The 26,793-nt window shown below is 54.1% G+C and overlaps 1 protein-coding gene and 1 long non-coding RNA gene across 3 annotated transcripts; one reads left to right on the top strand and one right to left on the bottom strand.

Moving 5' to 3' along the window:
* The first annotated feature begins 4,167 nt into the window (after positions 1 to 4,167).
* Positions 4,168 to 17,023, top strand: KCNN4 (potassium calcium-activated channel subfamily N member 4). The gene is made up of 9 exons (XM_081030302.1): positions 4,168 to 4,473; positions 7,089 to 7,184; positions 8,376 to 8,803; positions 10,476 to 10,611; positions 12,842 to 12,952; positions 14,156 to 14,274; positions 14,637 to 14,706; positions 15,913 to 16,080; positions 16,470 to 17,023. Exons 1-8 carry the CDS (start codon positions 4,315 to 4,317, stop codon positions 16,075 to 16,077), a joined length of 1,284 nt encoding a protein of 427 aa, XP_080886428.1. The 5' UTR covers positions 4,168 to 4,314; the 3' UTR covers positions 16,078 to 16,080; positions 16,470 to 17,023.
* Positions 7,674 to 26,703, bottom strand: LOC308489348. Of its 2 annotated transcripts, none has more exons than XR_013992085.1 (3): positions 26,155 to 26,703; positions 24,335 to 24,473; positions 7,674 to 7,720 (listed from the first exon to the last, which is right to left on the bottom strand). It is a non-coding gene; the product is annotated as an uncharacterized lncRNA (long non-coding RNA). The 2 variants fall into 2 exon arrangements; XR_013992086.1 differs by lacking the exon at positions 7,674 to 7,720 and adding an exon at positions 14,971 to 16,890.
* Between the last annotated feature and the right edge of the window lie 90 nt (positions 26,704 to 26,793).

Genomic DNA, 26,793 nt, shown 5'->3' with positions numbered 1-26,793 from the left:
CCTGGAGAAGCACACTGTTCCCCAATATTCCCCAATAAAATTTATTTTTTAAAAAAAGTAAGGCCAGTGAGATACACACAGAGAAGCAAAGACTCACAGAGCCAGAGCAAAAGTGAGAGCGAGATTAACCAAACCACTAGCCTTCCTTTAGCTTAAAAGCTCCATGGAAAAGGAATTTTATGTGTTTTGTTATAACTACACCCTTCGTGCTTAGAGCAGGACCTGGCTCTCAGTAGGTGCTGGATATATGCTGACAGGAAAGTAGGCTAGACAAGGGGAGCGCCTGCAGTTCTCAAGACCATCACAAGGTGGCAGTATCCTGATGCCCTGAAGCCACCCAATGCCTAAATCCAAAAGACTGCCTAGGACAATTCCCTGCCACAGGCCCCTGACTTTCAGGATGTCACTCCCCACTGGGCTCAGCCCCGCCTTCCCCTTCACAAGCCCTAGGCGACGAGTGACCTTTCCGCCTGAGACACCCTCTTCTTCACTCTCCTCCGCCATCCTGCCCAGTTAAACAACTCTTTGTCCTTGGTCCCTTCCGGCTGGGCCCCCAGGCACCTGGGTCCTTTCCAGGCCCGGAGATGGGGCTGGGACAAAGGTGGGGCAGCTGGAATGAGGCCAAGGAAAAGTCCCAGGAACTCGAATCAGTTATTCTAGTCTTCCTGGACCAGGCCCCTCCTCCCTCAGACCCACAGGTCCAGGCCCCTGGCCTCTCCTCCCTCGGACCCAGAAGTCCAGGCCCCCACCTCCCTCCTCCCTCAGACCCAGGAGCCCAGGCCCCCAGCCCCTCCTCCCTCAGACCCAGGAGTCCCGGCCCCAGATTCCACACCCCAGTCCACTTCTCCCTCAAAGTCCCATGCAGTGACCTCGGCCTCTCTTCTCCGACCAACCTAGGCATAGAAGTCCTCTGGTGTTTCTGTCTCCCTCTATTTTGCAGAGACCCCTCTCCGCCTCCACTCCCCCCTCCAGGACTGAGACCAAGGCTGAGTCACAGGAAGCTCTGGGCCCTGAGTCACCCCCACCGCCCAGCTCAGCCCCTCCCTGGGCGGGAGGGAACTGGCTCAGAGCCCTATGTCCTACCAACTGACCCCCACAGCCCAGAACTTCACTGGAGGCAGGTGACCGTCCCACTGTGACCCCATCGCTGCCACCCTGGCATCTCTCACGTCCAGCCTTTGCTCCACTTTTCTTGCAGTCGTGGTCTCTTTGGAGACAAAATTTCTCTCTGCTCTAACTTCCATGTCTTGATTCTGGCTTCTGCTTTCTCTTCACCTCTGCGTCTCTTCTCTCTCCATCTCTTTGATTTTTTAAAAAAATTCTCTCCCTTCCTCCCTCCCTCCCTCCCTTTCTGTCTGTCTCATTGTCTCACTCTCTGCCCCTCTCCTCTGGCTGCACCACTCACGGTCTCTGTCTCTCTTCCTCTATCAGTTTTCACAGGTGCCTGCACTGAGGCACAGCTGTGGTGAAGGGGTTGGAGCTGGAGGTCTCTGTTTCATGGCCTCCGACTCTCAGGAGGCTGTATCCTCTGTGTCAGGCCCGGGGCTTCTGAGTGGGGCTGGGTGGAACTGGAACGGGCAAGGCTGTCCCCAGCTGTGCCAGGGAACAAGTGACAGAAACGGAGGCAGAGACAAGCATGGAGAGTCCCAAAGAGGGAATCAGAGACAGAGACAGAGAGAGGCCCAAAGGGAGAGCTGGAGGCAGGGAGAGAGTGAGACAGAGACAATGAGACAGAAACGAGAGCATAGACAGAGATGGACACAGACACAGAAAGACAGAGACACAGATAACAGTGAACATGGAGGGGGACATGGAGACAGACAGACAGTGACAGGGAGAGAGGCTGAAATAGAAAAACAGAGGGACACAAAGATGGAGACAGAGGCAGAGACGCTGAGAGAGACACAGAGACACCGAGGCTAACAGAGACAGAGACAGAGGACCAGAGAGAGAAATAGAAACAGACAAACAGGCAGAGAGTCAGCGATACTTAGACAGACATAGAGACAAAGGCATAAAAGAGGGAAAAACAGACACAGAGAAAGACAGACGGAGACAGAAAGATGGACCCAGAGCAGGAAAGACTAAGAGAGGAGTCGGAGGTGAGGCCCTGGGAACACGGAGAGACCAGAGCCAGGCCGCAAGGGCGCGGGTGGCAGGGGTGCCAGGCTCAGCCTCAAGAGAGCCCAGCGGCAACATTTTCTCAGAGTGGACACGTGTGGTGTCTGGGTGCGTCCGGGTGTGTCTCACCCTGAGTGGGAACCCTGTGTGTGCCACGGGGCAGGGCACCAGCGTGGGTTGTGTTTTTGTCACTGGGCGTGTCTGGTTGTGCGGTTTGGTGTCTCTGGGTGTGTCTGTGTGGGTTGTGTTGGTGTGTTGCCAGGCATGTCTATGTGTGTCTCATTTCCCTGTGGCTGGCAGGTCCATGTTCCTGCATGATATATGACACGAGAGGGGAGAAGGGTGATGTCTGTGTGTTCCCCGAAGAGTGGTGTCCCTGGGAGTACCCGCTGTGTCGCGAGATCAGTGTGTGATGTGGCAAGAGGTGTTTTGTGTCACCTCCCCAGTGTGTCCCGCGTGTTGCTAGAGGAGGGTTTTGATCTGTGCCTAAATGGGTGGTGTACAGATCTGTGTATCACTTCTGTGCCACCACCTGTGGTCACACCCTACACTCTGGGGGTCGCAGAGCATCACTGTGCATTGCTTTTGCTGTTCTGTCTGTCAGTGTGTGTTGTGTCTCCTTCTGGGCATTGTGTGTGCCGTTGGGTATCATTTAGAGATGTGACCTTATGTCTCATGTTGAGGTGTACGTCCATGGGGGCCTCTCCTTTCCCTGCCAATCTCACAGCCCGGTGCCCACACTGTGTTGTGTTTGTGTGGTTGTGTATTCCCAGTATTGTGGGAGGTGTTGTTGCAGGCAGAAGATCGGCTGTGTCAGTGGGTCACATCTGCTGTTTCATGTGACATGTGCTGTCAAAGGTGGTGTTGAGAAATGCTGTGTCAATGCGTTTTGTGTCACTGTGTGTGTGTGTATTTCTCTGCACATGTGGTGTTTGTGTGACCAGCAGTGTGCGGCTGTCGTACACGGCGCTCAAATGTGGCTTGTCTGTCAGAGGCGATGCTGCATGTTTCTCTGCACACATGACATTTGGGCATCGGGTCCACTCCTCCCCTCGGCATCATTCTGGGCGGTCCCGTGCCATGCACGAGAATATACCAGAATGCCTTACTTTGGGCATGAGCTGCTGGGGTTTCTGTGTGTGTGGCCGTTCACTGGAGGTCTCTGCCTGCGTCCGTTCCTACTGTTCTCTGACTATTCATGTGAATGGCACTGTGTACGGGGGTGTATGTGTGTGACACGGGGTGAATCCGTGTGGTAACTCATTCCATGAGCTTATATGCTCGCATCACCATGTGCATGACGTGTGTCCATGTGCGTCTGTCCATGTGCTGGGTGACTGGGGACTACTGCGGGTGTGGCCCTAAATAGTGTGTGTCTGCACGTGTCAGGTGTGTAATGTTCTGAGACCCTGTGAGTGCATTTTTTCACAGATATGTTGTGTGTGGCATTTAGCTTCACTATGTCAGTACATAGTGTGCTGGTGAAAGACTTGGTACACGTAGTGTTTGTATAGCTATGGGTAGACAGCCCCCGGTGTGTGGCATTTTGGTGTGGGTCAGAGAATGTTGTGCCCATTCGACTATGATGTTTGTGCCCGTGTGTGGACAGCATCTGGGTGGCTGTGTGTGCCACGGAGCACAGCCTGCCTTGCTGAGTGCCGGCGCGTATCACATCGTGTGTGTGTGGTGTCTGGGTGTGGCTGTGGGTTTCAGAGTTTGTCGGGAGTTGTGAGTCACTTGGTGTAGGTTGTGTTGTGTGCTCATGTGTGTTAGGTTCTGTCTCCGGCCAGGCTGTGTGTGAGGGTGTCCCACGGTGTCTGGGTGTGGCTAAGTGTAGTGTGTATGACACAGTACAGACCGTTGTGTGTGACCATTGTGTGTCAGTGTCTTTACCCACGTGGATGCACGCCTCTTCCTTGCTCTGCCCCAAGACACACCCCAGCCCCTCCTTAGTCTGAGAAGGGGGGCTGAGGAGCCTCCCCTCTGCCCAGGGGCCTCCCCAGCCCCTCCCTGCCCTGCCCAGCCGTCACCACCCCCAGAGGGCACAGACTCCACTGTGCCTCAAAGCAAGAGCCCCAGAGCAACCGAGTGGAGCAGGCCGACAACCTGCAAGCCACAGTGGCTGCCCTTTGCGTGCTGCGAGGTAGGGGACCCTGGGCAGGAAGCTGGCTGAGCCCCAAGACCCCGGGGGCCATGGGCGGGGAGTTGGTGCCTGGCCTGGGGGCCCTACGGCGGCGAAAGCGCCTGCTGGAGCAGGAGACGTGGCTGGCCGGCTGGTCAGTGACGCTGGCAGGAATTGGCATTGGACTCATGGTACTACACGCGGAGATGCTGTGGTTTGGAGGGTGCCCGGTAAGTGGATCCCTTATCCTGCGCCACGGGAGGGGGCCTTAGGGCTGGGCGCCTGGGTCCAAGGGAGGAGGGGCTGGGGCCTGGACTCCTGGGTCTGAGGGAGGAGGGGCCGGGGGCCTGGACTCCTGGGAACTCGGGGGCTCTCTCTGCAAAAGTAAGAGAAGAGGGGTCTGTGTGTTGCAGTCTTTGAAAGTATCGCAGTTAGACAGCTGGAGGTCCAGGACCCTTGGAGATGGGGTCGGGGGTGGGAGGGTGGCTGATTAGAGCAGACCAGAGGAGCAGTAACAGGAGGGTGGGGAGAGAGACTAACTTCTTCCAGTAGGCGGTGGTTCCTTATCTAACGGCTAACATTACCCAGTACCTCAGTGGTAAAATGCAAAAACCAAAAGAAACTAGCTGGGGTGGGGGTGGGAAATGGAAGTGCTACTTGCGCACGTGCACAGACCCTCCCATCTCCATCCCTGAGAAGCTCCACTTCCCCAGGACCTATATGCTGTGTAGCCTGGGAAGTAATGGAGAGGTAGGTTTATAGCAGCCAGAGCCCCTGGGCCCCAGGGAGGAGGGCGTTGGGGGCCCAGGCTCCCTGGGCTGAAGAAGGGGGCTTAGAGCATCTTTGGGGGACTGAGGGGCTGACTTTGAGGCTGGTGAAGAGAGAGGGAAAGGACAGACGGGGCCAGGACAGGTCTGAGCAGGCTCCTGGCACATTCCAGCCCCGGTCAGGGCCGTGATGGGTCAGAATCAGTGGCTTGAGGACGGAACAGAATTGCTCAACAGGAAAGGAGGGGTTGAGACTTGTCTGGGGTAAGGGATGTGGAATTGGGCTGGTTGGGGGGTACTGATTTAAGGATTGAATTGGGGGGGGATTCCTGGCAGATGGAGGCTCAGGCTTGGATTTTGGGGCAAGGGAGGCAGGCAGCTCTGAAGTGACCAGGAGCTACATGGAGGCTCAGAGCAGGCTGGCTTCCTCTGGCCAGACATCCGAGGCCAGAGCAGAGGGCACTGGGGGGGTGGGGCCGCCAAATCCCATGCCAACAGGAAGCATGGCCAGGGCCTACCCGCTCCCACGATCCAGCACCCCACCCAGCAGGGGAGGTGAAGGCATGGGAGCCCTGGCAGATAGGGAAGGGACAAGGGGTCACTCCTACCCCCTCCCTCAGCCTTTTCACCTCTCATTTCTTTCTTCTCTGTACTGCCTGCCAGGCTGCTGCCTCCAGCAGTGGGACTCTGGGGCAGCTGCTGTAGCTCTCTGAGCCTGTTTCCCCATCTGTACACTTAGGGTGAGGGTTGAAATATATGACCTTAGGGGTCCTCCTGGGCCCCCTTTCTACGACTGCCTTGATAACACCCCTGTCCTTTCCCCAGCTCCATCTCAGTCTAATGAATTCATTTTGCAGGGACCCAGACACCTGCTTGTCAGGAGGGAGGGGCTGGAGGAGAGGCAGGTGCCAAACCAGGGGGGTGCAGGGGAATGAGACAGATAGATATGGGAGGAGGAGTTGGAAAAGTAGAGAGGACCACCAGAGAAGCGGATTGCAGTGTGGGAAGGGGGGTTGCCACTAGTGGGGTGGAATTGGGTACAAGGTAAATAAAGAGACAGGAAATGTGGTGCCAGAGAAGGACGAAGGGGTGGGGGAGGGCTGGGGACAACAGCACCATTGTTAGGGGAGGGGTGGGGGGGCAGGCCCCTGGGGCAGGAAACTGGCCCTCTTTCCCTGCACTGAGGTGGGGCCCTGTGCCCTGGGAGAGCTGGCTGCATCTTAGGAGAAACAGGTGGGAGCCCAGGTGGTCCCCTCTCCTTGACAACACCCCGCAAGCAGTGATCCCCCCCAGCCGACCCCTCCTAAGGAATCCAGCAGTCCTAGACCCCTCTAAATCCTTCCCTCAGGAATTCTAGATTCCTGCAAGGTATTGCCACACAAAAAGAGGGGGAAACCTTCTCCTTGGTTTCTGGAGGCCATGTGCTTCTGGCCAGATCTGCCCTCGGCTTAGGGCGACGAGAGAGAGCAGCAGATAGGGGAAGAGGAGATGCAGGGGACAGACTGGGGGTCCTTTCTCAGAGCTGGGTCTGGGGTCTCTCAGGGACTCAGCCCCCTAGATGAAGGCAGGGGAGGGTGTCATTCATTCCTTGGGAATTGAGTGTAGTTTCTAGGCTCCACGGGAATTTGGGGGGTGGCGTGAGACTTGAAGTTGCTTTCCAGGGCAGGACCAGCTGGGTGGGGAGGGCGGAGGAGGGGCCCTCTCTAGAGGCCAGATGTCTGTTTCTTGACACTCACCCCCATAAGCACACAACTGAGAAACTATTTTTGATGGAGAAGGGGACAGGAATTAAGGAATGTGAGTTTCAAGGTTTCCCCTCAGGGATGCGGGTCTTAGGAGAAGAGCTGAGGAGGAGGGTGGACATTTGCATCCAGGCGTGTGCTGTCTGGTTGGGAAGGAAGAGGGGACTCCGCTTGGGGACCCCACGATGATTTTGAGACTTCCCCAGAACTGAGACATCAGGAGGAACTGGGTTAGAGGTTGGGGAGAAAGGAGGCTAAGAAATTGGGAATTGGGAAGGGAAGGCTGTTGGGGAAGAAGGTAGAGAGTCTCACCCCTTTTTCTATCCCTCCCAACAGTGGGCGCTCTATCTGTTCCTGGTTAAATGCACCATCAGCATTTCCACCTTCTTGCTCCTTTGCCTCATCGTGGCCTTTCACGCCAAAGAGGTCCAGGTAGGGCAGGCCCCGCCCCCAGCCCCACCACACCTTGTCACTCACACTTTCCTTCCTCTGCCTCCTTCTGCGTTGAATCACGAGATTCCTCCCCCTTGAGATGCGTCCACCCCATCACGCACTGGGATGGGATGAACCACAGACAGACAGAGCCTAGTGAGCAGCCCCCAGGCTCCTTGCACACTCGCGGATGCTGAGAGTTTCTGCCCCCAGGCCTCTGTCCACTCTGCCCCCATGCAGCCTCCCTCCAGACACAGCCTTCCAGATCACTGCCCTCCATTGCTAAGCCCCCACCTGTTCCAATCCCATGCAACCTGAGCCCCCAGTCCTTCCCCACTACTGAGCTCCCCCATCTCGGTGCCAATATCCCACAGACTCTTATCCTCCTCCAGTGTCATGTTTCACTGGGACACTCAACCCCCGCACCCCTCTCATCCCATCCCCCACCTCCCCAGATCCTGTTGTCCTTCCCCCATACCTTTGCATATAAAATGGGGATCGTTGGCCATATGTGGTAATAATGCTCCTTGCAGTACCTGGAAAGAGGTGTAAGAGGTGCCCAGCATAAGTACACATTATCATTAATAGCAGTCATTCCAGCAGTTAAGTGTCCTGGGTTTGTAGCCCAGCTGTGCCACTGTCCACTTGAAGAGCCTCAGTTTCCACATCTATAAAATGGGGGTGATAATACTTTCAATCTCACTGTGTTGTGAGCATTCAGAGTTACATGTAAAGGGGATACGACAATGCCTGGCACATCCAAAGTGCCCCGTCAATGTTAGTTATTGTCATTGCTAATGGTATGGCGATTACAAATACTGCACGAGTGTCCCCAGAAAAAGGAGCAGGAAATGGCTCCATGGATGTGGAATCTAAGCTCCCAAGAGACAGGGGTTTCTGTATATTTTGTTCACCGACAACCTGGGGCACACAGTAGGAGCTCATTAAGTGTTCCTGAGCTGGAATTTCTAGAAGTGGGCTGAAACTAGGGGGGAGGGAGGAAAGAAGTAGGAGAGCCGTCTTCCTCGGGTCCTGCTCTGCTCCTAGCCGGCGCACGCCAGTCCCCCGCCCCTGCTCTATTTGCCTCGCTCCCGGTCCTGGCCGGCGCGCCCCCCTTATCTCCCAGCTGCAGGCTCGCGCAGCGCCTGACCTTCGTGTGACCCCTCTTCCCCGTCTGTCCCCTCCCCGCAGCTGTTCATGACGGACAACGGGCTCCGGGACTGGCGCGTGGCGCTGACCCGGCGGCAGGCGGCGCAGATCTTGCTGGAGCTGGCGGTGTGCGGGCTGCACCCGGCGCCAGTGCGGGGCCCGCCGTGCGCGCAGGGTTCGAGGACCCCGCGGATCGCGACGCAGTCCTGGCCGGGCTTCCTGAGCCAGGGGGAGGCGCTGCTGTCGCTGGCCATGCTGCTGCGCCTCTACCTCGTGCCCCGGGCCGTGCTCCTGCACAGCGGCGTGCTGCTCAACGCGTCCTACCGCAGCATCGGCGCCCTCAACCAGGTCCGCTTCCGCCACTGGTTCGTGGCCAAGCTGTACATGACCACGCACCCAGGCCGCCTGCTGCTCGGCCTCACGCTTGGCCTCTGGCTCACCACCGCCTGGGTGCTGTCGGTGGCCGAGAGGTGAGGGTGCTGGTGCAGGGGGGACCAGGAGCGCCTGGAGGAGCCGCCCGCAGCCAGGGCCGCTGTACTGCCCTGGACGGTGGTGCAGGTGGGGCCCCGCGGGCCAAGCAGTGGACCCAGCTGTTTGTCCATTCTCGTCCACGGGGTGGGAGGAGCCCACAGGCCAGCCCAGCCCCCCTCCACCTGCAGCCTCCAGTCTCCCCAAGACACGCACACATCTTAGGAAGTCCTTCCCTTCCTGCTTCCCAGCCTCTCCTGCCTCGGGTCTCCTGGCATCTGTACTGTCTCCAAACCCCGGGGCTGGGGCCTGGCCAAGGGCTGCATCTGCCTTGGAGGAAAGGAACACCTTTTCCGAATTAGCACAGATGCACTGTAGGCTCTGCAAGAGAATTCCCCGCAGAGAACTGGTACCCGATTCCAGGCTGCCTGCTGGACATCGTGTGTAATGCTGGGCCTGTACCCTTTCAGGGCCCCAGTCTGACTCTCTCAGATAAAGAAATTAGGAGTAATCAGCTAGTGGTTCTCAAAGTGTAGTTCCGGGACCACCAGCATCACCTGGGTACTTGTTGCAAACCCACTTCTCAGGCTGCACCCAGACCTACTAAATCCAAAACTCCGGGGGGAGGGTCCAAGCAATGTCTTAACATGTGATTCTGATGCCCATTCAAGTTTGAGAACCTCTGGTTTAGTGCATCTGGAAAGGATTCTTGAGGGGAGGTGGAGAGTGAGATCTGGCTTTAGAGCTCTCCTTTCTGAGCCTGTTTTCCCATCTGTAAAATGGGTGAATTTTACAAATTCCACCATCTTTAAAGTCTCCCTGTCAATTGTAACCTTTTCTCAACTTTAAATTTCTTCATCTCACAGGACCTTAGTTTTCCCAGTTGGGAAATCGGTTAGGATCAGGGTCCATGAATGGTCCTCCCACCATGTTTCTCATCCGAAAAATGGGAGCATGGGGAGGGAGTCAAATTTCTAAGTCCCAAGGCAGAACTCCTCAAACGTGAGTGTACTTTGGGATGCGGGGGTGGTGCTTGTTAACAGCACACATTTCATCCCCACCTCCAGACACTAATTTAGGTCTAAGGTGTCTGGGGCCCTCAAGGATGAAGCTCTCCCTGCAGACACTGATGCAAGGGGTCCATGGGCCAAAGTCGGACAAATCCCGATTTCAGATTCCTTCCTCGGCTGGACTGAAACATCCCCTTCTAGGAAGTGAGGGGCACAGTCCCGCCAAGCTTTTGTAGAGTCCCACCTTTTTAGTCCTGATAGGGCCACCTCTAGGCCAGAGAGCATCTTTGTGGAAATTAGAAAAAAGGCACCCCTTCCTCTGGGTGGATGCAGCTCCCTGCCAGGGTCTGACGAGTGTTTCCCGGCTGGGTTCAACCCCTCAACCACACGCTCCAAATACAGCAGCCCTGGTAGCCTCGTTAAAACCAAACGGGCTTTGGAATCGGCTGCACCCAGGTTTAAATCCCTCTGCCCAGAGTGGCTGAGCATCTTGCCCAGGTCACACAGCAGAGGGGAGGCCAGGCAGGCTCTCCGAAGCCCAGAACTCACTGGCTTTTCCTCTCAGTGCCTCTTGGGATTGGAGGTGTGTATTAGGAAGAGGGTATCAATCACCACGGGAACCCCTAGGAACTGGGTTTCAGCACTAACTCACCCTTCCCCACAGGCAGACTGTTAATGCCACTGGACACCTTTCTGACACGCTCTGGTTGATCCCCATCACGTTCCTGACCATCGGCTACGGGGACGTGGTGCCCAGCACGATGTGGGGCAAGATTGTCTGCCTCTGCACCGGGGTCATGGTGAGTGCAGCCTCTCCAAGGCCCTACCCTTATTCCGAACGGCTAACCCCTGCAGCCAGTGAACCATGAAGCCAACGCAGGCAATCCCCCCTGAGAAACTTGGGTGCCTGGACCACCTCTTGGCCCCAGTCCCTCTGCAGGACACAAACCCCCAGACCCATTTCCTTTTAAAATCCAGGAATCCATCCCTGAAATCCTTGCTCTCTGCGGAACCTAGGACGCCAGGGACACAGGGGACACAGGCCACTAACTTCCCAGGCCCATTTCCTTCTGGAATCCAGGAATCCAGCCCTGAGCTCACGCATCCTGCCCACCCCGTCACTCTCCCAATCATCTAGGACTCAGGGACCTGCTTTCCCAGCTCTGGGCTCCTCCAGGACCCAGAAATCCAGTTTCCAGCTTCCACCAAGGCTCCAGTCTAATCGTGGGGCCAGATCCTGCTTCTGCCACTTCCTAACTGGGAGCCAGCCATATATCTCTCTGGGCCTCAGTTTCCTCACCTATAAAATGAGATGCCGATACTAGTGTACGCCTCATGGGGTTCCTGAGGAGATTCAATTAATTAAAACCTGTAAAGGGTCTCAGGCAGTGCCCAGCACACAGGAAATATTGTACGTGGCTCAGGAGATGGGGAAGGGGGGGGCTGTTATTGTAAGTGGTCCCAGGCATCTACCATCCCCACCCCAGCTCCCGTGTCCCCAAGGATGAGGCAGAGGCTCTTTAGCACCAGATTCATTCCTCCTCCCCGGAGTTCATTCCTCCTCCTCCTGAATCCAGACAACCACCCCTTACCCTTCAAAGACCCAGGTATCCTGTTCCATCCCTACCACTCCCAGGACCCAGCCCCCAATGCCATGGCCTTCACCTCCCTGAGAGATCTGGCTACCTTTATCCGTAGGGATGCAAGCTGCCAGGACATGTTGAATCCCCAAGCCCTGGGCCCACAGGTGATGGATGGGCTGGCGGGGAACTGCCACACACACACACACACACACTCACTCACTCACTCACATTCACACTCACGGTGGTTTTGTGACAAGGAAAGAGGTGCAGAGACTCAGCCAGTGCAACACTCCCAAAGGGTCAGGGACACTCACGGCTACCTGGGACCTCCTCCCTCATTTGACAAAGAAGAAACTGAAACCTAGAGAGAAGGCAACTTGCACTAGAGCTCTCAGCCCACTCCCGGCCGAAAGGCTCCATGGCGCAGTGGAATGATGACAGCTAACTTCACAGCACCACTCTGAGCCGGTCTCTGCTCTAAACACTTCTCAGGTGTTAACTTACAGAGTCCACAGGGTAATGCTGAGGCCATGCCCATGTTACAGACAAGAAACTGAGGCACTGAGAGATGAAATAACTTGCTGAAATTGAAAGCTGAGCTCGGAACCCAAGCAGTGCTGGAGTTCATGTTTCTAGTAAACTCTTCTGAGTGGTGAAGGGCAGAAACACACAGGGTGGAGGAGGCTTCAGAAAGATTCCTTCTAACTCAATGGAGAATGAGCAGGTGCCTCAGAGCAGTTGGGATTTGATGGCCTCGGAGGATCAAAGGCCTTGAGAGCAGAAAAGGAGAATGAGGGTTTGGACCCAGGTGCTCAGGCAGGTGAGGTAGCGTGAGGCTGGGGCTGAGCTGTCTGGGAGGGAGGCCAGGCAGAGGAGGGCGACCCAGACCTGGGAAGGCCTTGGAAGCTGGGCTAAGACATCTGGGGCTGTGGGAGCCTAGGAAATTAGGGTGAAAGGGGCCGTGTCAGAACTGGGGTTAGATGTCCCTGGGATCAGGGTGGGGTGCTTGGAAGGCTGGAAATGGTGCAGGAGGAAGATGGGGCCAGAGCTGGGCAGAGGCTGTGGGGGTGGGTGGGAGGGTGAGGGACACTCTGGGTGACCCCATGGCCGACTGGGTGTGAGCAGTGGGGTAGGAGCCCGAGGTCTGCCCCTCGCCCAGAACCAGCCCTTCTCCCCTCCACCAATCGTACCCTTAAAGAAAGAGAACACTCTGATGGTGTAAATACTGTGCACAAGAGTTGGTCTCAGACACGATTTCTGGTCCTAGTTCCACCCCTTGGAGCTCTGGGACCTTGGTTCTCTCTGAACTTGTTTGCTTGTCTATCAACTAGAGGTGGTTTGCCTGACTTCTGTGGCTGTTGGGAGGGCTCAAGGAGAGAAGTGGTGGCACAGGACGGGCCTACAGAGCCCCACAGCCCTTGGGTCATAGTGCCTGCTGTGTCCACAGGGGGTCTGCTGCACTGCCTTGCTGGTGGCCGTGGTGGCTCGGAAGCTGGAGTTTAATAAGGCCGAGAAGCACGTGCACAACTTCATGATGGACATCCAGTATGCCAAAGAGGTGACAACCGGCCTACATAGGAGTCCCAAACCCAAACCCTTCGGGCCTCAGACCCAGGAGTCCAGCCCCCAGCCCCTTCTCCTTCAGACCCAGAGGTCTAGGCCCCCAGCGCCTCCTCCCTCAGATCCAGGCGTCCAGGCCCCCAGCCCCCTCCTCCCTCAGACCCAGGAGCCTAGACCCCCGGCCCCTCCTCCCTCGGACCCAGAGGTCTAGGCCCCCAGCGCCTCCTCCCTCAGACCCAGGAGTCCAGGCCCCCAGCCCCTCCTCCCTCAGACCCAGGAGTCCAGGCCCCCGGCCCCTCCTCCCTCAGACCCAGGAGTCTAGACCCCCAGCCCCTCCTCCCTCGGACCCAGAGGTCCAGGCCCCCAGCCCCCTCCTCCCTCAGACCCAGGAGCCCAGACCCCAGCCCCTCCTCCCTCAGACACAGGAGTCCAGGCCCCCAGCCCCTTCTCCCTCAGACCCAGGAGTCCAGGCCCCCAGCCCCTCCTCCCTCAGACCCAGGAGTCTAGACCCCCAGCCCCTCCTCCCTCGGACCCAGAGGTCCAGGCCCCCAGCCCCCTCCTCCCTCAGACCCAGGAGCCCAGACCCCAGCCCCTCCTCCCTCAGACCCAGGAGTCCAGGCCCCCAGCCCCTCCTCCCTCAGACCCAGGAGCCCAGGCCCCCAGCCCCCTCCTCCCTCCGACCCAGGAGCCCAGACCCCAGCCCCTCCTCCCTCAGACCCAGGAGTCTAGACCCCCAGCCCCTCCTCCCTCGGACCCAGAGGTCCAGGCCCCCAGCCCCCTCCTCCCTCAGACCCAGGAGCCCAGACCCCAGCCCCTCCTCCCTCAGACCCAGGAGTCTAGACCCCCAGCCCCTCCTCCCTCGGACCCAGAGGTCCAGGCCCCCAGCCCCCTCCTCCCTCAGACCCAGGAGCCCAGACCCCAGCCCCTCCTCCCTCAGACCCAGGAGTCTAGACCCCCAGCCCCTCCTCCCTCGGACCCAGAGGTCCAGGCCCCCAGCCCCCTCCTCCCTCAGACCCAGGAGCCCAGACCCCAGCCCCTCCTCCCTCAGACCCAGGAGTCCAGGCCCCCAGCCCCTCCTCCCTTGGACCCAGGAGCCCAGGCCCCCAGCCCCTCCTCCCTGAGACCCAGAGGCCCCGGCCCCCAGCCCCCTCTTCCCAGAACGTAGGGATCTATGCACTGACACTGTGCCATCCACCCCCAGATGAAGGAGTCGGCTGCTCGAGTGCTGCAAGAGGCCTGGATGTTCCACAAACACACTCGCAGGAAGGACTCTAGAGCTGCCCGCAGGCACCAGCGCAAGCTGCTGGCCGCCATCAACACGTGAGGGCCGGGTGTGTGTGTGTGTGTGTGTGTGTACGTGCACTCCCACGTCCACGTCCCCCTCTGCACACCCACGTGTGACTGAGCAGCTGTCTGCCTGGACCTCAGTGTCTGTCTGTGACAGGTGATCCTGCGTGTCTCGGAGTGTCTGCGGCTCCAGGCCACTGTGTGGGCCTCGAAACCCGGGTCTCTTACCTGCTAGGGGGACTCATGGGTGCAGCCCCTCCCCTCCCACCCCTTCAGCTCTCTGGGGACTTTTCTTCTTTGTACTGTGGGTCTCTTCTCCCCTATCACTCCGCCGAGCTAGGGCCACATCTGGGGACAAGGCTTATAGGAAAACTGGCCGCTATTTCTTCCCACAGGTTCCGCCAGGTGCGGCTGAAACACCGAAAGCTCCGGGAGCAAGTGAACTCCATGGTGGACATCTCTAAGGTACCAGGATCCAGTGGGAGCGGGTCTGGGAGAGGAGGGAGGTCGGGGCTGTGGGCAGGGAAATCTGGCCCTGGAATGGGGAACACTGCTGGGGCCTGGCACACCGGCACTCAATAAAGGTTTGTGGTTGAATGAATGAATGATGCAATACAGACTTTCCTAAACCCATGTAAGGTACAGAGAGCCCTTTAAAACTCAAAAAAAAAAAAAAAAAGAAGAAAAAAAAAGAAAAAGAAAAGAAACTGCACAAAGAACTCCACTGTTTGGTTTTAAATTATTTTTATTGTCAAGTTACTTACATGTGGACGGATATAAAATTCCTTCCAACTCTGATTCTTATACAATAAAACCAAAGCAAATTTACAAACCAAGTTCAAACATGGAAAACCAATAATTAACAAGTGACATGGGGAAGGGTGACATTGTTTCAGTAAAACTCAATGTCTGCTGCTGTTGGCAAGAGGGGCCTTCACCTCCCTGGCCAAGCAACCCAGACTGCCCACCTCCTGCTGGGACCCCTTGATTCCACCAGTGCTCAGGGACGTGACGTCACACCCCTCGGCTTGACTCACAGCTTCTTTTGCTTCTCCGGTGGCTTCTCATTAGTCTGCGACAATTCAAACAGTGGCCCTGGGCACTGATGCCACAGTAAACACAGTCACCGATCCAGGCCCCTCCACTGCAGGGCAGGGCTCAGTGAGGAGGTGGTAGCCTCGATCTGCCAGATTTGGCCGGTGATCGTTTCCAAAGGTTATCGAACCAAAAACAGAATAGAAGAATTCTCCTAGAAAGTTCCCAGACACTCAAGGACGAAGCTGTGAATCCTGGTTTGAGAAGGCTGCGTGGGTTTTGAAATCAGGCATTCACAACTGGGCCTACTACGTCCTGGGCCCTATTCTAGGGGCTGCCTTGGGCGTGTCAGTTAACTGCTCCAGACCTCAGTTTCCTCAGCTATAAAGTTACGAACAGGATTCTCACTCCTCATGGCTTTTAGAATTTTGTACTTTTAGGATTTTGTACATGAAAAGCACCTAGCCAAGTAGCTGGGGTGTGATAGGAGGTCAATAAATGGGGCCTTATTACTGAGGATAATCATCATTATTATCGAGGGCCTGTAAGGATTTAGTATGCTGGTTCCATCGCCTTACTCCCAGGGACAGGGAGGGTGCACCCAGCTCCGACACCTCCCACCCTCTCTCTACCCAGATGCACATGATCCTGTGTGACTTGCAACTGGGTCTGAACAGCTCACACCAGGCCCTGGAGAAGAGGATTGACGCACTGGCAGGAAAGCTGGACACCTTGACCGAGCTGCTTAGCACTGCCCTGGGGCCAAAGCAGCTTCCAGAACCCAGCCAAGAGGCCACGTAGCTGGTGAGGAGGCTGGGCTTGGGCAGGAAAGCATTCTGGAAAGCATTCAGGAAAGCATATGGGGTGCTTGTGGCCAGCACCCCATATGGCATAAGGGATTGGGGATGCATGGCCACCCTTTCCTTTCTGCTCTGGCTGTGTCTGCAGGAAAGGACCCCAAGTTCGGGGCTTGCCAGGCAATGAAGGAAGGAGACATTTCTTCTCCCCTTCGCTGACCCTCAATACCCTCTCCCTCTTTCTTTGCTTGGTCTCTGTCTCTGGGCACGTTCTCTGGTTCTGTCCAAATGGCCAGCTGCCCATCTCTTGGTGTTGGGTATACCCATACTCTTCCTTCCTCCTGTCCACTGGTTTCTGGCCTGCCGGTCTATCCAGCTCTCCGTTTGTCTCCCCAGGACCCACGAAGGAAGAACCAGGCTATTTTTCCCAGGATCGAGGTCAAGGACATTTTCCCTGCTACTCCTGACCCAGCCCCATGAATAAAAGCACCTCAAGTGCAAGGACCTAAGGGGACCCCCACCTGAGGGTGGGCTGACTTGCTGAGGCTGCTAGAAGGGACACTAGCTGGAGGAGGGAGGCCGTGGCCCACCGAGGCCACAAATAGGAAACTGATCACCACTACTCCACATACCCTCAACGAAGACACCCTCACTGTGCTGCTATAGATGACCTCCACCTTTCAGTTAGAAGTGGAGGTTCCTGGGGCTGGGACAGCTGGGGCCCAGAGTCCCTGATCCCCGGGGCTTCAGTTACCGCTGGACGGTAGAGCTGAAGGATCCAGGCTTGCGGCTGGGACAAGGCAGGAGGTGGCGCCCCCTGGTGGGAGAGCAAGAGAACACCATTTTTCCAGAGTTGCAGAGAATATCCTGAGGAGGAGATGGGGGGGCGGGGAGGAGAGGAAAGGGGTGGCGCAGCTCACCAGTCTCTGCTCTACTTTGTAATAAAGGTTAAACAAAGACAGAAGTTGCTGTTTCTTCTAAACATATATCCACACTCCAAACAGGCAAGTCATCCAGTGGAAGGCCCTTACCCTGCCCTGTCTGAACCTCAGTTTCCCCATCTATGAAACACAGGCATCCCTTAAGCGCCCTCCCACGTCTGTAGGCTGGGGAGTCCTCAACAACTCCCCCCCACCCCAGATCTGAGAGCAAAGGCTTCGAATTCAGGCAGATCCTGGCTCTGCCATCCACTGGCTGTGTGATTTGGGGCAAGTGGCTTTACCTCTCTGAACATTTTATCTCACCTGCAAAATGGGGCCACCCCTCGCCCCCATGGAGCTGCTGTGAAGATTAAAACGCAGTGGCACAGAGGGCCGGGCATTCAGTAAGAACAAATACATGAATAATCATTTTTATTATTACTATTGATTTTCAGATAATGTGTGGCTGCTCTTTTTATTTTTTCTGCCACCCTTTTCCCCTTATCACATCAGAACCTAGATGACAACCCTCCCACCCACCAGGAGACTAGCAGGAATCCCAAACCATCCTTTCACATCTGCTAGGCCTCAGACAGGAAAAAGGGAGGGGACTGACACTTCCAGAGGTCCTACTGTACACCCAGCTCTGCTCCCTTTTTATAAATCACCACAAGCCCTCGCCCAGCCCTGTACAGATACAGAAGCTGAGGTTTCAAGAGGAGCCGGGCCTGGAAGCTGGGAACCCAGCTGCAGGGCCCAGATTCACACCCAGCCTGTCCCACTGCTGACCCTCCCTCTGTGCCCTGTCACAGCTGAGTCCGTGGCAAGTGGCCTTGGGTCTCCAACCCAGGTCTCACTTCCCGCAGCAGTGAGAACACTTTGGAATGAAGACCACTTCATTCCACTTTGAGAAGCTGATTCATCCACACTTCCCTCGATTTGCGGGGAAGCCCAGGCTGCCGGTCATCCTCCCCTGCTGAGCTATCTTTGGATTTCCCTGCAGTCCACAGCCAGCCTCGCCCTCAGCCCTGCTAAACTGGGGCCTGCACCACCCACCACCAGACGGTCCTTCTTCTAGCCGCCAACCCACTTGGGGAGTAAAGGAGACAGGAACTAGACAAGACCTCCAAAGACATTTCCACCCTACAGGAAACCCTCCTCAAAGTGTCACCAGGTCCCCTGCCAAACTCATTCCTCCAGGACCACTTTCCTCACCCCACCCCCCTTCAGCTGGCCAACTCCTTCCTACTCTTGCTTTAGGCTTCGGTTTTAATGTCCCCTCCTCCAGGAAGCCCTCTACGAAGCTCCCACAGCCCCATGAACCCAACTCTACCACAGTAATATTTATTGGGCCACGTGCCATGTAAGCCCTCTGTATAAATGATCTCACAAAATCTCTACAAAAGAAGGAAGGCAAAGTGGGTTCTGTTTTACAGATAAGGAAACTGAGGTACAGTGAGATTAAGAAACCTGTCCAAGGCCATAGCAAAGAGGTGAAGGAGCTGGGATTTGACCCAGGCAGCCCGGCTCGAGCCCCCAGCACTCAGCCAACTGGCCTGCTCAGGCACTTGGAGATCATTACACCGTATTTTCATTTTTGTTCACTATTGTGTCCTCAATGTCACAGGAGGGCCTCAGTGAGTTTCACTGAATGAACACACTGAATACGTGGGGTGGAGCTAAGCCCCTCACTTTCTACTGCATGTTGGTTTCCACTGAGAAAGCTAGGAACTGGTTAGAAGGGGCTAAGAAGCTAAGAGAATACATGAGAGATTCCCGTTCAGAATTATCTCAGGTCTGCCCCCATGCCCGCAACTGCCACCATTCTCCTCTGTGGGTGCAGGTCCTGACACCCCCCCCCGGCAGATTTTGCACCCCCTTTCACAGAACCCTTACTTCCTGAAGGCCCTGTGCCAGGGGCTGGGGCTGCCAGCATGAGTCAGAGAGCTCTGTCCTCAGGCTCAGTCTCATGGTGACTTGTGGCCACTTCCCTCTCCCACTTCTGTTTCTCCTGCACTCCCATGAGGACGGGGTGGAAAAAAATGGGTCCAGAGAGGGGTTTACCAGGGTTAGAGAGCCATCCAGGAGCTGAAGTGGGGTCCAAGCTGTGGTCTCTCCCCTTCCACGCACCCCCCAGCCCCTCCCCCAGGACCTAATACTACCCAGACTTGACTGGGCCCTGCCCGTGCTCAAAACCTTTCCGTGTGCCCCCCACCTACCCTTCTGTTAAAGTCTTGCTCTGAAGCCTAGCTCATTTTTCCTTTTATTATGTAAGATCCGTTTTATATAAAGCACACAAATTTTAAATGAAATCTCAATGAATTTTTACAAAGGCATTCACCTGACTAGCAACCACTCAGATCAAGCTAGAAATTTCCAGCCCCCGAAAAGCTCTCGTTCCCTTCCAGCCGATACCCTCCTCCATTCAGTATTTGCTTCTTGGGCTCTGCACCATGGCTGAGCGACCCATCCAGGCTACTCATTCTTTTGCACTGCAGAGTAGTGTTCCATTGTGTTAACACACCCACACGCCTCACCTGGAGGGGCTCTTCACGTTCTGCCTGCCCCACTCCGGGGTCCCCTATTCCTGGCTGCTAACTATCAAGCAAATAGTTCCTACTTGTGGGTTTTTCTCCACACTAAGTAATTCTCAGACACCAGCTGTGAGTCCTACAAGAATAGCATAGTGAGATTTTGTTGACTGTGAAACTCAATCCTGACTCGATCTACCTGGAGATGGGTCAAATTCCTATCCTGGAGCTAGGATAAGGGCTCAGTCCCACAAGATGGCCCCACCACACACTTAGGCCACCAATCACAAGTCCAGGTTTTCACCTGTGTTTCTCGTCCTGGTGTGGAATTAACTCCCCCGTGGTCATTCGCAAAAGGTGAAAGCACTCATAGACTCCACAAAGGAAGTTTTTATTCCAATTAGGGCAGAGACAGAATGCCCTTGGCAGTGTCCAAAGATGATGGTTGCCTCGGGTAGTAAAGAGAGAAACACCGCTGGGGGTGGGGGTGGGGTGTCGCCCGGGCAGAGCCCAGAGTCTGAGAGTGGACAGCGGCACCTAACTTCAGGTTAGCTTTCTCTCATATAGGAAAGGGGGAGTCAGTCAGACAGGTTTGAGGGCTGACATCCCTCCTGGGGTCTGGTCTGTTTGAAGACAATGTTATCTCCGGACTCTGGACTGGGCCATAGCGGCCTAGGACTTTAATGTGTTACCAGTAAAAACTGCAAGAAGTTGTAAATTGGATTCCAGTGTCCGGGCACCTGAGAATTAAGAAATTGCTCTTTCCCAGGTTAGGGTGTTGTTCATTAACAAGGTATGGGTAGCCTTGAGAAAGGAAACAGAGTTCTTCAGTTTATCGGTGAGGGGAGAAACAAAGAGAAAACAGATGACCATGAGAATGGATCAAACCGCAAACAAACTAGGTTTAATTACCGGTGGCTAGATAGCGAGCAATGCAGTGAGTCAGACTGCAAACGAGCTAAGTCTAACTGCCTTATTCCCTGAATTTCACCCTTACACTTCTGATTAACTTGCTATAGATCAGCGGTTCTCACAAACCCTCCCTCTGGTTCTATTCATTTGCTAGAGTGGCTCAGAGAAACTCAGAGAAACATTTAACTTACTAGAGCACTGCTTTATTACAAAAGGATAAAACTAGGAATAGCTGGATGGAAGAGACGCAAAAGGCAAGGTGTGGGGAAAGGGCATGGAGCTTCCATACTCTGACTGTGCCACTCTGCCCGCTTTCCACACGGCCACCAAACCCAGAAGTTCTCTGAATCCCCTCCGTTTGGGCTTTTGATGTAGGTTACATTAGTCATAGTTGATTAAATCGATGGCCATTTAGCAACTGATTCAACCTCCAGCCCCTCTCCCCTTCTGGGAGGTAAAGGGGAGCAAAAAATTCCAACCCTGTAATCCTATGGTTGGGTCCCCGGGCGACCAGCCCCCATCCTTAGTGAGTGCTTTCCAAAATCACTTCATCAACGTAACAAAAGACACCTTTATCACTCTCATCACCAAAAATTCCAAGGGTTTTAAGAGTTCTGTGCCAGAAACTGGACAAGAACCAAATATATGTTTATTATTAAATAAATCACGGTATCATGGCTGCTCCTGCCTTGGGGCTCCTCTTTCTTCCAAACATTCTTTGTCTTAACTGCCCACCACTTTCCTCTCCCTCTTGCCCCACCACTTAGAACAAACACCGCCAGTATTTGTCTAGTTCTTTACTAAGGTCCATAAAGGAAGCCGTATTATCTACATCAACACCAGATTGGCAGTCCAAGGACCTGTTTTGAGCTTTGATGATGCGTGGAATAGCTGCCAACATATTAAAACCAGGGAGTGGCTTTTACAATTTGGAAGGGATATTAAATGATAAGACTCTCCTTTCTTTTACCAGGATGAGCTGGCCCTTCTTCAACTCAATTCCAACCCCTCTCTCCACTTTTACCATGTCTGCACCCTCTCACCTCCTTGAGGACCCGGTTCCCAAGTCTCCTCCACTCTCATCACGCCCATCAGCATACAAACATGCTGTGATTTCTCCCATCTTAAAAATACCCCACTGGAACTTGAAGCACTTTAGAGACGCCATTATCCTTATAGTTCACTATGTAGTCACCAAACTGCAAAACATCTGGAACTGAAATTCAGTCTTTTAGATATTGCAAAATAACCACCATGAAAAAGAACCAGTAGGAAATCCTTTAGAAGTTCTTATAGGGCAAAATCCTGTTACACGCAACAGTATGGAAGACTTTCACAGACATAAAGTGCTAAGGAAGCCTGTGGGGACAGAACCCCAGAAACCAGATTCCAGGCTCTCAGCCTCACATAGAAAGGTGCTGGCTCAGGTAGTAAATGGCCATCAACTGTGATTGGATGGCCATCAGCTGTGGCTAGTTGGCCGTCAACTGTAACCAGTGAACCACTGGCCACTAATATAACTGCCGTGGCTACGCTAGCAGAAAATGGTTGAGCTAGCAAGAGCGGATTGCAGAGAGGCGGATGCCGCCGGTGAGAATATAGTGTTATGACTCCCCTATCTATGGCTCCGTGGGTGTTCCTTTTTGGCCTCACCATGTCCTGCATTCTTATGTGGGGAGCGGGAGCTGATACCCCACCGGACGCCCCTCACGACAAATGGTGCAGAGAGCAGGGTGCCCTGCGTGACAAAGCCACACACAGACCTGCCATCAGACTTCATCTCTATAAAGGTCAAGAGCAGGCACAACTAACCTAGTGACTGCAATCAGATCAGTGGCTGCTCCTGGGGTGGGGGGAATTGACAGGGAAAGGGCACAAGGGAAATTTCTGGGTGTTTGGAAGTGTTCTCTATCTTGACCTGGTTCGTAGTTACATGATTATATATATTTACAAAAAATTCATTGACCTGTACCCTTAAGATCTCTGCCCTTATGCACTTTACCACATTTAAGTTACAACCCAACAAAACAAAACAAAAAAAGAAAGAAAAGGAAAAAAAAGTACTTATGAACTTATCCTTATAAAACGTGTATGCTATTGAGAAGTTTCCATAACATAGTTAGACTGGGGATAAAAAAGCCATGTTTTTTTCATGGTGGACCACAAGTCCACCTCCAGCCACTGCCCCGTATCTCTGCTCCCTTAGTTGAGCTTTGGAACCGTTTGCTCCCTTGGCACCAGTCATTACCTCTCCTGAAGTTCCAGCCCCCACTCAGCAACTCTCTAGGAAGCTGGTCGTTTCCCTGGTCCCTCATGAGGGGGGCCCCGGGGAATGGTCTCTCTCTCTCTCTCTCTCCTCAGCCTGGATGGTTTCTGCAAAACCCAGGGCTTTAAATATCTATATATTAACAGCTCCAAAACTTAGCATATTTCTATAATTATTGATAAAATTATAGGACATCTGAGATTTGTTTTCAAAAAGAAAAAAAAAGAAACTGCAGGAAAAAGTGTGCTTTGATGTGGGAGGGGAAAATAGATGAAACCAGAGAAGTAAAATGTAGAAAACTGTCAATACTGGGTGATGGGTACCTGGGAATTCTTTATATCCTAATACCTCTGTGTGTGATTTTAAAAAGTCAGTAAAAATTCTTACCTACAAACCCTGGCTTTTCCTAACTGTGACCACTTAACTTGAGGTCCAACGTGCATCTCAAAGTGAAGAAGTTCAAAGCTTATCGATTTCCCATCAAGACTACTCTCCCCATCTTGGTAAAAAGCATCACTTTTCATGCAGTTGGTCAGTTCCATAACCTTTAGGGTAACTTTCAAGTCACCCCTGATTCATGCTTCCTCTCACACAACTCTCTTCCTGAGTCACCAGCATCTCTCGTCCAGGCAGGAACACCAGCTTCCTCATCTGTTTCCACCCCTGCGCAGCTGCAGGCCATTCTCCTCACAGCAACCAGCATTGTTTTCATTTAACTTTTTTTGTGCATAGATAATAGTTACATGGTTCAAAACCATAAAAGTCTTAACAAGTCTTCCTCACAGCTCTGATCCGTATCTGTCTGTAACGCGCACCTCTACAGGCAACCACTATTCATTCTTAGTGTTCACCAGAGAAATCTTTATAAAACATACATCACAACATGCTGGTCCTTGCTCACAGCTCTCCAATGGCTTCCTGTTACACTTGGAAGTCAATTCCAAAGCCCTTACTGTGGCCTGAAGACCCCATGTAACCTAGCTCTTTCTATATCTCCATCCCTAAATAATCCTACCTCTTCCCCTCGCTCTGCTCCCCTCGCTCTGCTCCAGTCTGTTCACCTGGACAATCCTGAAACAGCCAGGCCCCAGGCCCACTCCACCTCCTCTGGGGTCTTTCCACTTCCTGTTCTTCAACCTCTTCATATGGCTTATGTCCTTCTTTCAGGCCTCTGCTCCAATGTTACCTCCTCAGAGCAGCCTTCTCTGACCACCTGTCACTCTCAATTCCCTTATCCTGACCTTTGCTTCCAAGCGTCTTTTCCCTGCCTTCATCTACCCCTTTAGAATGTCTGCTCGCAGAGGGCAGGTGCTCTGGCCCATTCATTGTAGGATCTCCTACCTACAGCCACGCCTGGTGGATGACTTGAGTTCCATAATTCATTCATTATATGAATGAATAAATGAAATGAACAGAGAAATAAATTCAGACATGGATAGATCATTTGGCAATGGCTCTCAAGATTCGCAATGCGTGTATCCTTTCACCCAGCAATTCTGCTTCAAACGAAATATTCTACTCATAATACTATCACATACATGCAATCAGATGTACAAGGATATTAGCTGCGGCAAACGTTTGTAAGAGCAAAAGTTAAGAAGACAAGCACTCTCTCGTGCTTGACTGACTCACCACTAGGCAGGCTGCCCGGTGCCAGTGAAAAAACGTGGGCTTGCCCCGGGGACAGGCTTCGGTTTGAATCTCTGCTCTGCTGCATCCCAGCCATGGGGCCGTCCGTAAGGGCCTTCTCTTTCAGGCTCATTTTCTACATCTGTTAAACAGGGAGGAGGGAAGGTTGTAGTGATTTATGTAAAACAGAGCCTGCTACACAGTGGGCCCGTGGTCAGTGCCAGGCTCCTTATTTTCCCTTTTTAAATCATTTCTACCTCTGACGGTTGCCCAGATGTGAAAGTGTCATGGAGAGTGAGCTGCGGTTGAGAAATTCAGATAAGAAAAAGATATGACCTGGGCGTCCAGTTGGCTCAGTGGTTGGAGTGCAGTGCTCATAACACCAAGGTCACCGGTCTGATTCCCACATGGGCCAGTGAGAAACAACGACTTGAGCTTGGAGCTGAGCCCCCAGTGAGTGGCTGGTTGGCTCAGTGGTTAAAGCGCAGTGCTCATAACACCAAGGTCGCTGGTTTGATTCCCACATAGGCCAGTGAGCTGCACCTCCCCCCCCCCACACATAACTAGATTGAAAACGACATGGAGCTGATGGGTCCTGGAAAAACAGCTCCCCAATATTCCCCCCCAAAAAAAATATGATCTGAAATGAAGATGCAAAAAAGGGACACTGACGGACATAATACAAAGATGGCCTGCCATTGTGTATCTCCTCTAAACACCCACAATCTTCTGGAGAATCCATAAACAACAGGACTCTCAACTCAGTCTGTGTGATGGGTGTTTTCACCCAGCCTGTGGCAGCCTGGAGAAATGGTTCCGCCTGGCACCAGTACTGAAAAAATGGCAGCAGGGATGAGGCTCGGAGGGGAGGGGGAAGCTCAGAATCAATCACTACCATTATCATTGTAAATCACAAAATAAGGACAACATGGAGTGCTACAATGCACCAGGTACTGTTCAGGGCACTTTCACCCATTTAACCCTGCCAGTTACATCCTAAGGTGCGGTCACCTTCCCATTTACAAATGAGAAGACAGAGGCAGAAGGTTAAGGAACTTGGCCAAGGTCAGCGCCTTAACATGTGAACCTCGGCTTGAAACGGCCGGGTTAGCACCCCCACAGTAGAGGCTTCGCTGGGTCAGCGGCTTCACCTTTCCTTGACCGACCTACCTAAAGCTTAACAATAATACATCATCCCCCTGCAGCTTGAGCTTGGAATGTCTCTCGTCCCACCCAGTTCCCTGTTTTAGAAAAGTACCCTGAGACTTCCGATTGATACCCTTAGGTTTATTGATCTCAATGGTCTATCAGGCTACTCCCATCATTGTTCCGGGATAGATGACCCAAGAGCGATTGCCAGCGGGAAGGCTCTATGCAGACCCCCAGAACCGTCCTGTCCTGTAGCTTCTGGAGGAACGCCCAGATTTTCCTTGAAATACCCCAAGCCAGACTGAGAAAATTAAGGCAGTGTTTGGAGGTGTTAACCCGCTGCCTTCCCAGACCACCCGTGCTGTTAATAAACGCTCATTCTATAATCCAGTCCCTGTGTGGGTCTGTTGGCTGAGCGGACTTGTTTGGCCTCTGCGTTCAGGCTCAAGCTCTTAAGTGACTACAGTGCTTTCCTGTAACAGTGGCTCCACAAAGAAACTGGGAACTGGTGCTTTAGGAATGGAATGTGGAAACGGAAGTAGATTCGTTTTTACTGTGTACCCTGTTGGCTTCTTGTATGTGGTCAGAATGCACGGCGCATTCCCTGTTCGAATATAATTTTAAAATTTTTAAATAAGACTTCAAATGAAAAACGGTAAATGTCTCCCACTCACCTATACATCTACGAATAGACCGCAGACAACTCTCCCTCTTGGACAAGCTTTCATTCCCGTCGGCGACCACGGGCCCTAAGGCCCGAGCCCTGTGGACTGCGCCAGTGCCGGGTTTGCCTCTTGGGCGTGCACAGGGCTCCACCAGCAGGCATCGACCCTTGACTAAATTCCCCCTCCACCAGGCCCCCGAGGATTTAGTACGCGGTCCTGATCCCAGCAGCGCCACCAGGTCGCCTCTCATGGCTTCAGCATAAGGCGCCCCTTCGGGCCCGACCTGACCATTCCTGCTGCCTCACCTCCCACCTCGGGGGCACCCTGGAGTCCCGGCCAGGGTTCCTGCTCCGGGGTCCTCCCTCTGCCTGGAGTGCCCTCGCCCACCCTTCACGGTCCAACCGGACCTGCGCCCTTTCCTAAGTGGTTTGAATCCCTGCCTCCCTCCACAGAGGCGCGCCCTCTTGCAGCGGACACGCCAGGTATGATTCCTCCCTGAGTTCTCAGCACTCCCTCAGGCCAGCACATTGAACTTCCTCCCTGCCGCCCCACCCCACCGCATCCCGCCAAAACCACGGACGAGGCGGGACTCGACCCCGATACCTCCGGAGCCGCCCTCCCCGTACGCCCTGCACACCCCCGCCTGCT

Source organism: Rhinolophus hipposideros, assembly GCF_964194185.1.
Source record: "Rhinolophus hipposideros genome assembly, chromosome: 21".
In the NCBI taxonomy this organism is placed as follows: Eukaryota; Metazoa; Chordata; class Mammalia; order Chiroptera; family Rhinolophidae; genus Rhinolophus; species Rhinolophus hipposideros.
Note: the sequence above shows the minus strand (reverse complement) of the source record. Positions and strands in the feature narration are given on the sequence as shown.

What these genes read in the sequence shown, in the direction of transcription:
- KCNN4 (XM_081030302.1), top strand. Translation starts at nt 4,315, where the DNA reads ATGGGCGGGGAGTTGGTGCCTGGCCTGGGGGCCCTACGGCGGCGAAAG. An exon ending in ACATCCAGTATGCCAAAGAG is followed by an intron (nt 12,953 to 14,155) that starts GTGACAACCGGC and finishes ATCCACCCCCAG; the next exon opens with ATGAAGGAGTCGGCTGCTCG. An exon ending in CCATGGTGGACATCTCTAAG is followed by an intron (nt 14,707 to 15,912) that starts GTACCAGGATCC and finishes CTCTCTACCCAG; the next exon opens with ATGCACATGATCCTGTGTGA.